Source organism: Neopsephotus bourkii, unplaced genomic scaffold, assembly GCF_033783945.1.
Source record: "Neopsephotus bourkii isolate Nb327-2 ecotype Australia unplaced genomic scaffold, CSIRO-AGI_Nbou_v1 NB_673, whole genome shotgun sequence".
Taxonomy (NCBI): domain Eukaryota; kingdom Metazoa; phylum Chordata; class Aves; order Psittaciformes; family Psittacidae; genus Neopsephotus; species Neopsephotus bourkii.
The window spans coordinates 2,273,749-2,286,619 of NW_026901172.1; the positions used below are offsets into that span (position 1 = coordinate 2,273,749).

At 41.6% G+C, this 12,871-nt stretch overlaps 2 protein-coding genes across 17 annotated transcripts in view; one reads left to right on the forward strand and one right to left on the reverse strand.

Moving 5' to 3' along the window:
* DOCK7 (dedicator of cytokinesis 7) overlaps positions 1–12,871 on the reverse strand; it is a 108,292-nt gene that overhangs the window by 51,553 nt on the left and 43,868 nt on the right. The gene's annotated exons all lie outside the window — the stretch shown is intronic.
* Positions 1,687–11,837, forward strand: ANGPTL3 (angiopoietin like 3). The gene is made up of 7 exons (XM_061353435.1): positions 1,687–2,276; positions 3,266–3,376; positions 4,182–4,299; positions 5,056–5,169; positions 6,673–6,768; positions 8,595–8,867; positions 10,314–11,837. The coding sequence occupies exons 1-7, from the start codon at positions 1,779–1,781 to the stop codon at positions 10,514–10,516; spliced, it is 1,413 nt and encodes a 470-aa protein (XP_061209419.1). The 5' UTR covers positions 1,687–1,778; the 3' UTR covers positions 10,517–11,837.

Sequence of the window (12,871 nt, forward strand, 5' to 3'; positions counted from 1 at the left end):
CAGAGCCATCCTTGACCTTCCGTTTCCTGACTGTTCGCATAGAGCAGCCAGAGCTGGGATCTTGGGCCAGAATCCTCAAAACTCTCAGGGCCCAGGGATTTCTGGATGAGCACTTTGCTGCTTGGCTCAAGTGTTTTAGAGTTATACGTGAGAGGCAATCCCTGACTGGTCACAGCCTTTATGGTGCTGTGATTTCACAAACATCCGAAATAGAGCAGAAAAAGGAAAATCTTACTTAACCCTTTGCCTTCACAAGTTTATTCCCTACAAGATAATTCTTGGTGTTTGGCCTCAGCAGCATACAAGGAACTTCAAAACTGTCTGCTGCACTGGAAACACTGCAAGATGAGAAATTACTGCATTGTTTATGGGGCAGAGCAGAAAATGCAGTGCTGCTCCCTGGTATAGAATAGTGATTATTGCTTGTATTGAAGGACAATTCCCACATTTGCTTCCACTCTACACCAGAAGACTGCCTTTGAACGAAGCTCTATTTTCCCCAGTGCAGGGCTTGATGTGCAACACCCTCCTGCTGGTTTTCCATGCTTTATGCATATACTTTGTTAGGTCTGATATCAATCATCCTGGTATAAAATATTCTCCATCAATAACTGGAGATCTAAAGAACTTTCACACTATTTAATTATGGGTGGAGAGTTACCTGTGTATTATCAACCCTTTGAGGCACAGTTTAACAACTTCAATTATTTTCCTCTTGATGCTTGCATATCACATGTGCATATGTACATCAACAACAACGAGTCCAGGGGAAGAATTAACTAACTATAAAAGAATCTAGCAAAACCCTGAAAGCTCTCCAAAGTGCAGACTATATTATGCAGGGATTGATTTTGGTTTTTTGGATTGCTAAGAGTGATTCCAGAAAGAAAAATACTTTTCATTCATACTGCAATACTGCTTGAAAAACATACATGCCTCCTTGCAGAGACCCACTGCAGAACAGAACATTTACTGGAGATTACTTGTGGGCTTGCTTTATGTAGTGTGAATCTTAAACAGTAAGAAGAATGGTAAGGTGAGAAATGTGAGTTATTATTTATCTCACCTACCTCTGGAAAACAGCTCTTAAAAAGTAAGTTTTATATGGTGTAACTTACTGCACAAACCTTAACATAGTAGAGTCACATCCAGGCAATCTCTGGACCTAATTCCCTCTTTCTCACTTAATCTGAACTACATGACAAGTAAATCCACTGCAGCACAATGAGTTACATCAGAAAATGGCACAAGGTGCGAATCAAGTTGTGTGAATCATCTGGGAATATTCTGCCCTTCCACAGCTTATCAAGGAGCTGCACAACCTGAAATACAGCATCCAGTGCTCTTAAGTATAGTAAATCCTTTTATGCTCCCAAGGCAATAAAAGGAATCATACAACACAAACAAGAAGCAATTTAGGCCCTTATCAAGATTATGACCCAAAATTAATCTATTAAAAAGCATTGTGTGAAAACCACTATGCCATCAATACATTTTATAACAGAAGGTCTGGCAGATGGAAAAGTTCAGAACCACCTTAATCAGCAACATGCCCGTCTCTCAGTTTTATCTTCCCAGATATCAACCTGCACTCCAGAGGGGTTACATTCGTTCAAACACACACAGTTTAATGATCAAACCATTGGTTTGCCTCTTCTGAAATGAAGAGGTGTATAAATAGATCAAATTCTTCAACCCAGAACAGTCGCACAGCAAAAACTCTTAGCAGGAAAAGTCTCTGCATCCTGAACAACCAAAGAGTACCAGGAGCAGGAAAGATGAATACCATTCTAGTCTTTCTACTCATTGCCCCACTTCCTCTTTCAGCTGGAGCTGAAAAGGATTCTTCCTCCTTTGATCCTGCTTTATCACCCGAGACAAGATCAAGATTTGCCATGTTAGATGATGTTCGAATCTTAGCCAATGGACTCCTTGAGCTTGGGCATGGTCTTAAAGACTTTGTCCATAAGACAAAGGGGCAGATGAATGACATCTTTGAAAAACTTTACATTTTTGATAGGTCCTTTTATGAGCTCTCACTGCAAACGAGTGAAATCAAAGAAGAAGAAGAACAGCTCAGACAAACTACGGCCAGACTGCAAATCAACAATGAAGAGATAAAGAATCTCTCCCAGGAGATGAATTTGAAGATTGAAGACCTCATACAAAACAAAATCCAGCTGCAAGAGAAAGTATGGGGACTGGAAGACAAAGTCACTAAACTGGCCATCACCCAGCCTTCGATGGAAGAGACAAAGGAAATTTCTTCACTCAAAGTAAGTAGAGTTGTGAAAGCCCCTGACACCCAGAGCCAAAGTAAACTGTAATGCTATTAGTGGGAGTTATGCAATAGAAGCTCATGTTTTATCTTCCTCCTCACTGTAGTACTACTGTGTATTTTGAGAAATAAATCACTGCAATAGTCTTGTATGAATCAGTGTCTTCATCAGACATATTATTTTGCAGTAAAACTCCCCAGTGAGCTAACAGGTCTCTCTATCTTTTCCACTATTCTTTTGCAAGTCACTTTAAAGAAATTCTGTAATAATAATGGTAAAAAATTTTTGCAATCAGGAAAATGATGTGATTTCCAAGCCCATAGGTTTGTATGTCATCACCTCATTACAAATCAATGCACTAGGAACTGTCTGCTTAGTATAAAAGCAGGAAGGTTAAACCTTTAAAGAGGGACATCTATATTACCTTTATGACCTCCAGGACAAAGAACCTTGCAAGTGTCAGCACGCTTAATGTCAACAGATGCAAGTATTTCGGGGGGTATAAGGCTTCCTATGGAAAAGGAAGTGTTAACTGTATTTTGCAGAAGTATAAAAGGCTAAGCAACTTGTGCGAGAAAATACTGGATGTTTGTGTCAAAGCAGAACGATGAATCCAGATCTCCCAAATCCCAAGCTAATACCTTAAATGCTGGGAACTGTTCCCTGTTTTGATCAGTGGCATAGATCTAGTTTGAATCAAGGGCCAACTTCATAGAACAAAATTGTTTTGGACATGAAAATTGAAGGAAAAAAGGAACAACAATGAAGTTCTACAAAGCTGCCAGCAGTTTGTCTTAAAAAATGGGTGTTTGCTTCAGAGACAAATTCATCCCTTAAGGGGCAAAGCAGGCAACCCTTTGGAAAAGGAAAGGCAATGCTAAATGATTTATGCCTCTCAACACTGGCCCCATGACAACAGCTATGGAGCCAGCAGCACTGTGAATGTCTTCTGCTGCTTTTAACCACAACCTTCCTCCTGTCCTCAGGCTTTCGTGGAGCAGCAGGACAATGACATAAAGCAGCTTCTCAAAGTTGTAGAGGACCAGCACTTAGAACTCGACAGACAGCACAACCAAATACTGGAGCTGGAGGACAAGGTACCAGAACCATCTCTGTTTCTCTTTCCAGAACTTGTCATCTCTCGTAACATTAAATGAGTCAATGGCCTGACCATTCATTCTGGTCAGCCATCCCTCTTGTTCACAGCTGGGTGGTGTAGAGGAGAGTATAAGCAATTTTGACCACACAGAGGTACCTTTTCGGGTGAGAGACTGCTGTGCTGCCAAGCCAGGGGCTATGGCGAGAGCACATGATGACCAAGAACACAGATCTGAAATGCTGTCTAGCAACAGTGTTTTCTGACTACTTCTTTTCTGTTTTATCTACCCTATCACTGTTTTCCCAGTGGTCTTCTACCTCTTTCTTCTTTACCAATATTCACTCCAATAGAGAGCCACGTTCTGCAGTCCAACATGTGTCACCATAACGCTGGGTATAACTGACATGCTCATATTTAATTTATTCCTAAGAGGAGGCTATAAAAAGAAAATGCATTTCAGCCTAAGGAACTGTGGATTCTGTGCTCTTTAGATGTTGGTATTATTTGTCTAAGTGGTGTCACCTGAGGAAATAAGTTAAACCTGTTTGCCCATTAAGGGGCATCTCGTGAGAATGGGTCATTTACTTGCCTCATGAATCCTACCTTGTTTGAGCAGTGGCATTCGTGTGACTGAAATCCACCAGTGTGGTCCTAAAGTTATTTTTATGTTGTAAGTTGGGTGTTCTAAAGGATTACATTCACAAGGAAAATTACTCTCTGCAGGACATTGTTTGGCTTGATACATGAATCTCATCATTTCAGAGCCTTGGGAAATTAACAGCCTGTAATTATGGTTCTTTCAGCTAAACCACATTGAGCTCCAGGAACACGCAGAGAACTCCTTTGTGGAGGAGCTCACAGAACCAGAGGACACCCCCGTCCCTGTGAGCAACGCCACGGCTGTAACATACAGCTCTGATGGTGAGACCTTCTCTCTTAGACGTGACTATGCAACACACTGTATTTACAGCATGCTCTATGAACATCTTGTGTTGGGTATTAACAGTCAAGGACTAAAAGCAAAAGACTTCGGTTACATACAGTGCTCTGGGATGGAGCTAGAGTTCCTGCTTTGGGAAAAATGCCATCATCTGCTTAGCCCCAGTATACATGTACATCTCTGGGGTGACATGGAATAACATCCAGTAATGCAGTAATCCTGTCCTCAGTCCTTCTCTTCCATTCACCTCCTGTAAACACATGCTGAGATCATGCTTTTAGAGTCACTTCCGGCACTGCCAATGCCTGTCTTGGAGAGCATGAACAGAGAACTAATTTACTTCACAGTGGCTAATTATAAGCCTTGGAAGAGCTTTCTTTGAAGTTGAAAGGCATTTTTGAACTGCAGCAATGCGAATGGTATTTATTGGGAACATTACAAGAGGCAGGAAAGACCATTTGCCAGAGTTTAGTCTTAGTTCTTACAAACTTTCCAGAATTATCTAAATTGAAACCTTGACTAATGTATGTTCAACCTACTACAACTTGGCAGCTGCATCACCAAGCCCAAAGCAGTTTGTCCATTTCATGACATTTACTGTAAAATGGAATTACCAGAAAGATGGTTCAGGTTGTTATTTTGGCTCTATTCTGTACAGACACTGAAGTTACAAAGCTGGATGACAACTTCCCACATCCAAACCAAGATTTGTGATTGTCTGCTCTTTGCTTTCCTAGGTACCATTCCTGACTGCAGTGCACTTTACAAGAGCGGCACGCGGTCCAGTGGTGTCTACAGTATTAAGCCCAATGGCTCCGAAGCTTTCGATGTCTACTGTGAAATGAAATTTGGTAAGACACCTGTGCTAGAAATAATCTAATTTTCACCTCTTGTTTATAAAGAGGCAAGGACTTTCAATCATGTGATATAAATTAAATGTATTTAAAAAACCCAAGCACCTTCAGCTATAGATAATGAAAATGGCAATTATAAATGCCATTATATCACAACCATGAATAGATTTCCAAATCAAAGCAAACAGTAATTAGTAAATACCTTAGTAAAAATTTGTTTCATTAACAAAGCTCACTGCTTGAGACTTAAGATTCACCAGACTAAAGAGGTGAGCCCTGGAGACAGGATTCCTGCATCATGTCTGGGTGAGTCAGTAGATATGTATCATACATATCCAGAATTGTCATGGACCAGGAGGCACAGCACCAACCCAAGCTCTATCTTTGTAAGAAACCCGTTTCTCCGTTCCTTTTGCCACTACTCAGAGATAACACATCACTTGGCCAGCTCACTGTTTGCTCTTTTGTAAACCCTGCAATGCAGCACCACACAGTGCTGTCCTGTGCGTGTTCTGCCCAGCCTCCCTGCATGGTCCCTTGGCCACGGGTACCTGGATAGCCTGGGAACACGCTGATGCAACCATGGCAGGGCCATGTGATTTGTCTGGACGTTTAAACAGAAAGACATGGGACTGCCCTGTGCAAAAAGCTCCTTTGATTACATTTACTGAAACTGGTAAAACTAGAGTGTAATGACCTGGTTAGGAGAAAGACCCTACTGCAACCACATCATGGACACAGCCTCCAACACTTCATACCTTCTATGGAGTTGCCTTGCTTCAGTCAAGCACTATGAGCCTGGCAATCTGACCAAATGTCTGCAACTTTTCATGTCTTTTTTATCATTCTCTCTATGTCTGTGTTTCTCAGCCCTAACAAACAAATGGAGCCCAGTTAAGTCAGCTTAACAAAGTAAGTCCAGTGAGCTAAGTTACCATGAGTGTGGCAGAGGAGTCCAGAGGGGCTCCAACAGCCGCATGTTCTGCTCGGCTGTGCCCACTTGAACTTCTTCCATGAAGATTTAAGCTAACTCATTCTACCTCAAATTTGGAGCACCCAAGAGCACTCATGGACAGTTAATAAGGACAAGGCCAGCTTGGACAGGGCTTTGAGCAACCTGCTCTAGTGGAAGGTGTCCCTGCCCATTGCAGGAGGGTTGGAACTGGATGAGCTTTAATGTCCATTCCAACTCAAACCATTCCAGGATTCTATGATTCTGTGAGTCAAACATCTGCTCTCTGTACAGCCTAAAGGCTGTGTAGCTCATTACATGCGCACTCATGTCTTTTGCAAAATGAAGAGTAAGTGGGATTCATACAGAGCTACCTTCAATGCAAACCCATTTGCTTATTCTCTGGTAGAGAGTGAGCTCACATAAGTGCAGCTCCAGCAATGCAGTCTGTAGGTCAGCAGCTGATGCTCTCAGTTACTTTCCATCTACTCTCTAATCTTTAAACACTTAGGCCAGGCTTGGGACTTACTTCCCCTTCTCATTTGCAGGCAGTTCCTGGACTGTAATCCAGAAGAGAGTGGATGGATCACTAGATTTCAACCAAACCTGGGATGCCTACACAAACGGCTTTGGTGACCTCAATGGTAAAAATACCCTTTTTTGGTGTCTTTTCTTTGCATCAGTTGATTCAAGAAGCTGAATCTTCTTACTGAAATGTGTTCACATGAAAGCAGGCAAAACCAAACACCAAACATGAGCAGTTTACCTAATTAGAACACCAGAAAATGCTTACCAGAAAATGTAACTCAGTAAAACTCTGAACAATGCACTTCAAAATGCATTTAGAAACTTCTGCCAAACCAAAGCCAGAATGCTTTAAATGGTATTTTAATTATCAATATTATACTATTTATAAAAGCACTTCCCAAAGCCTTTAAAATAAGAGACAAGTGCAAAACCTCAGCAAGTTGCTGTCACTGCCTTCTCTCAACCTTTTGGCAACCCTGCTTCCCTTTAAAACCACCACATGGCAAACCAACCTCAAAAGCACCTAAAGCTGTGTGTGCTCCCCTGCACAAACACCTCCAGTGTCTCTGTGCAGTGGCCAATCCCCTCCGTGGCTGGATAGGGTGAGGAAACACCCACGTTTCCCTGTTAATCATCAACTCCGAAGAATCTGGAGCACCAACTGCTGCCCAACAGCCTCCCTGTCCAGAGTATCTTCCCTATTTTTCTCACACAATGAGTCTACTTTTGGTTAGACAACAGTCTGAATTTCTAGGCACGGCTAAGACCAAAACCTCACCAATGTGGGCAGCAGTATTGACTTACTTCCACCTCTTTTACAATAAGGAGCTGCTCCATCTCAGCCTTTCCCACATTTTGAGACAGCAGCTCACAACTGAGGGAGACTTTTGCCTGCATAGTTTGATCATACTGAATGCCCCTTGATTGGCCTCCAATGAATTCCCACATACTGCACCAACAAGAAGCCACATCTTTTCAGTGTCATCACTCTCAGCTATGTCCTACTCAGCTCTGTGCTGCATAGTCTGAGATGATAAAATACAACAGGCTGCTCCTAATCTGTTAATTGTGGGAGTATTTTACTCAGTCATCTTGTCTTATGTTGCTTTAAATGCCACCTGTATGTACAGCACTCTCATTCAGCTACACTATTTCTACATGTGGCAATTACCCATTGTGCACTGATACTTGCAGCACTGATAAGCTACTTAATGAATATAATTTATGAAACTAATTGCACCAATTATCAAGAATTCTAGCAAAAGGAAAATGCTCAAGTTAAATTCACTTCGTACACAAGGGTATCGAAACCTCGGTTCAGCTCTGCAGCTCCTTCCTTAAGAACTACAACAATTACAATTAGGTTTTATGTATGTCATTTCCTTCATTCGTCACACAGTTGCAATTACACATGTTTTAATTGTCTTGAGCTCCCTGCTAGAGTTTCATAAGAGGTGGAAAAGTTAAGAGAGAAGCTCCACTTCATTTATATCTCTTGCCTTTATTGATCACTGGTGTGCAATTAGGGAGAAGTAAACAGAAAGAATGTAGCAGGAGACCTCTGAAAAGATCAACAGTCCCCAAGACTCAAATTATTGATTTAATTAAAGCGATGAATAAATCCCTTTAAATACTACATTTTCACACCTACTACCCACAGGTTATCTGCAAAAACAAATTCAACAGCAGTGTGAGCAATAAGGGGTTTAGGGAAAGTTTAGCACATAACCCCTTCCCTTCTAATGGTCTGCGTGGTGACTTCTGTCCCCTGATGCTCCCCTCTGACATCTCTTGATTCTGACATTCCACAGCTTATTTGAACACATATTTTCATATACTGATATTCTAAAGGTGAATCAGCTCAAGCATGGGTTAGAAATATGCAAACCATGGGGGTTCATGTCTACTCCCATATTAACAGCATCTATTTACAACTTTGCAGAGGAATTCTGGCTCGGCCTCAACAAGACCTATTCCATTACTAAGCAAGCAGACTACATCTTACGGATTGAGCTGCAGGACTGGAAAGATAATAAACGTTACATTGAGTATGCATTCAGTTTGGGAGGCCCCGAAACAGACTACACCCTCCAGCTTTCACGGATGTTTGGGAGCATCCCCAATGCCCTGCCGGAGCAGACAGAACTGCGGTTCTCAACTGCAGACCATGAAGCAAACACCACAAATGACTTCAACTGCCCAGAAAACTACCTAGGTATCAGTATGCTGGGTATATTAACATGGGAGTTGCTTTGCTATATGAAGGATGGTTGTGGGTAGAATGCTTTAGTGGGTAGTTACTGATACTAGCCTGGCTTTAAATAGAGAGAGGGCAGCAGCACCTTTCCACTTAAAGATGGTTTTTGTTAGCAGACAGCAGGGTCCTACAACGAGGCATCATCTTTCTGTTTTATAGATAGGTAAAACTACAGCATAGTGAGGCTGTGCAAAGGATCACCATCAGAAACAGAACTAGCAGCACCAGTTGAAATAAAACCCCAGGATGAGACTCTAAGCTATAAAGTAAAAACCAGTTCTTCCACTGATGCCTGGTCTGGTGTGGCAGCCCTAGGTTGGGTCAGATAGTTTAACCCCTCCTTGCGATAAAAACAGAAGACAAACTTGACCCATAACTCAATTTTAACTGTAACCCAAAAGTTAAGAACGATGGTTAGATGGGGCTTGGAGCAAGCTGCTCTAGTGGAAGGTGTCCGTGCCTGTGGCAGGGGGTTAGAACTGGATGAGCTTTAAGGTCCCTTCCAACCCAAACCATTCTAGGATTCTATGATGAGTTTCCATTCAAAGGCAGATTTTAGCTGTTTGTGAAGTACACCCAGTATAATCAGCCTCAAAAGAGCAAGAGAGATGCAAGGCTGAAGATACTTCTCCTTAAAGTTAATTTGGTTAAAGGAGTCCTAATTCTTTGATTTTCTGAAGCTTTTATGCTTTTCTAGTTTATAGCAAAAAGCAAACAATTGAAAAAGCAATTAAATGATTAAACCAGAGAATACAGAATTGCCCTCCAGACATCCTCTTCATGCAACAAACATTCTGTACGTCATTCTAAGCTTGAAAATTGTTATTGTCTGAAACAATGTCGAGAGCATTACTTGGCTCCAGTGACCATAAAACAGATGGCCAATGACTTCCAAAGTGCTAAACTTTCTTTCTGAGCACAGAGTTGCTGCCAGTCCTTTGCAAGCGTAACTGGGCTTATGATTTAAGCTTGTGATTAAGAACACCAGCCCATAAAAAAGAGAATTTGCTTACTTAAGGCTCTTTTGCTTACTTCAGCCTCTTGCAGATGCAGAGATTTAACTATTTGTACCTGAGACAAATACCAGCAAATCAGAAAGTCAGTTGTGGAGGGTCATATGAAACATGGAAGCATGGAGCTAACTTCTTCAATGTCCCAATTCAGTGGTAGCATTTGTGTGTGCAGTTTTCTCTGCATCACTACTTTGACATGAACAGGCAATAACAGGGAGCACAGCATCTTTGTATTGGCCCTCAATTTGCAAGTGTAAGTGGGTATAGCTACAAGAACCATTTTGTTTGGGTAGACTGGGTAGCTGTCCCTCTTGCTGGAAGATTCACGTTGAAACAGGAGCTGAGCACAGTTATGTCAGAGCACAACTGACATTACAATATTTTTCCTTAGGAGGCTGGTGGCACAATGAATGTGAGGAAACCAATCTGAATGGGAAATACGTCACACCAAGGTCAAGAGGAAGACTAGACAGAAGGAAAGGCTTATACTGGAAGCCTAAGAAAGGAAGATACTACTTGCTAAAGTCAACCAAAATAATGATACACCCAACAGATCTAAAGAGTTTTGACTTTACTCAACCCAATGTAATTTAATCCAGAACATACACGCTGAACATTACTACAAAGGAGTTCATGTTATGTTTAATAACAGATGTATGTCTAAATCCATACGCTGTATGGTGTATTCTCCAATACATAAACCTGAGGCATTTGTGATGGTCTTACAGTAGGTTTGGTGAGCCCCAGGGTCAATGTGCTGTAACTTTCATGGAGCTTTTACCTCCATTGGATGAAACTCTTAACACCTGGGAATCAACCACCTATTCGTGTATTAGATATTATTGCTTGGAGGAACGGGTTTTCAGGCTGCTGCATTTGTTTCTGGGTTGTGCAGAAGGGAACAAAGCATTTCAGGAAATGAAGGGCTGGCAAAATGCTTTGGAAGACGTTTAGATATAAATCGATAGGGAAGAAATCTTGTTTCAGAAGGTATCAAAATTTGATGTTTGGTTCATGTTACTGTGGAATGTTTCCATGAGCAAACGAAAGAGGGGCAATTCCCCATTTTACTATTCTGTGTGTTTCCAGACAAGTTTTCAGCAGTGTAACTCAGGCCAATCTTCATTGAAGCACTGTATTGTGCAGCTATAGATGTGTACACACACATAGAGCAAACTTTCAGATACCACACTGTGAAGAACTACTTAACAGCCAAGCTTCAAAGCCTGCTAAAATGAGTGAGAGATCTTTTCTTCTTGTCTGAAACGGAATCAGAGCCATCCTTTTCTGATCTTTTAGCACACCTAACTAAGAAATAAAACGAAAGACCAAGTGAGCACACAACAAAACACTTTTCAAACAGAGAACAACTGCCCGTGGGGCAACTCCAATGGAGTCCACACTATCAACCAACAAACCCTGAAGGCACAACCAAGGTGACAGTGTTGGACTCCTGATCCTGGAACACATTCACATTTGTTTAACTTCAGCTGCAGAATACTGTAAAGCAGAAGGACTATTGACATGCTTGTGGATGGATGGCCATGGAACTGTTGACTGACAAAGACCCCAATTCTGCAGTTACACTGAGTCATATTGACTTGTGTATCTTACCTAACTTGTATATCTTACCTAACCCTTGTACAGTATGGATTTTTTTACCTCAGCATTTGCAACTATACAGAAAATGGTTTTAAACTGTAATTTAAGAGTGAAACAACTGTGTGTAGAACGTGCCAGTTACAGAAAAACTGCAAGACTACTTTTCCTTCTCATGGATTTAATACAAAGAAGAGATGACAGAGTGCTGCTTATTTGTACCAGTGTGTTGTAATGTTTAAGTACCTGTCAAACCTCTAACAATAAATATACATCAAAGAAATCAAAGACAATAAATAAAGCTTTTAAAAAGACATGAGATACGGAACCTGACTAAACTCTTTCTTGTAAGCTTTGCTTTTGTCCTGGCTTCAGCAGTAGCAGTCATTTTTTCTCCTTCTTAGTAGCTGGTGCAGTGCTGTGTTTTGACTTTCGCCCTGGGAACAGCGCTGATAACACCGATGGTTTTAGTTACTGCTCAAATGTTTGCTCCAACCAAGGACTTTGCTCTGCCAGGGAGGAGGGGAAGGCGGGAGGAAGCAGAGACAGGACACCTGACCCAAACTGACCAAAGGGGTATTCCATGCCACAGCATGTCATGCCCAGGAGGTAAACTGAGTTACCCAGAAGGGCTGGTTCACTGCTCAGTCGGGCTGGGTATGGATGGGTGGTACTGTATTCTCTTCCCTTGTTATTTCCCTTATCACTATTATTATTGGTGGTAGTGTTTTGTGTTATATTTTAGTTACTGGACTGTTCTTATCTTACATTCTTTTGTATTATGAGAGTTACATTCTTTTGATTCTCCTCCCTGTCCCTCTGGGAGCCAGGGGAAGGAAGGGGGGAGTGAGCGAGCAGGCTGCATGGGTCTGAGTTACTGACTGCATTTAAATCACGACAGCTTTACATAAAACTGGTTTGTATTTATCTAACTTTTACAATAAGAAGTAACAGATTTGGTGAGTAAATTGCCGAAATTACTCAGCTGAAGAAGACAATTCCACCCGGACATGTACCGTCTTCAAAGATACTCTGAAAAAGCTTTAAACGAATAGTGGTACATAATGAAATCTGCTTCCTGCCTGGGCTTAGTTATAGAAGGGTTACTGTTTTCCAAGATACTTTAGAAAAATAATAAAATCATACAATAGTTAGGGCTGGAAAGCACCTTAAGATCATCCAGTTCCAGCCTCCCTGCCATGAGCAAGGACACCTCACACTAAATCAGGTCACCCAAGGCTCTGTCCAATCTGGCCTTGAACTGCCAGTGATGGAGCATTCACAACCTCCCTGGGCAACCCATACCAGTGCCACACCATCCTCACAGTAAAGAACTTCTTCCTTAGATCC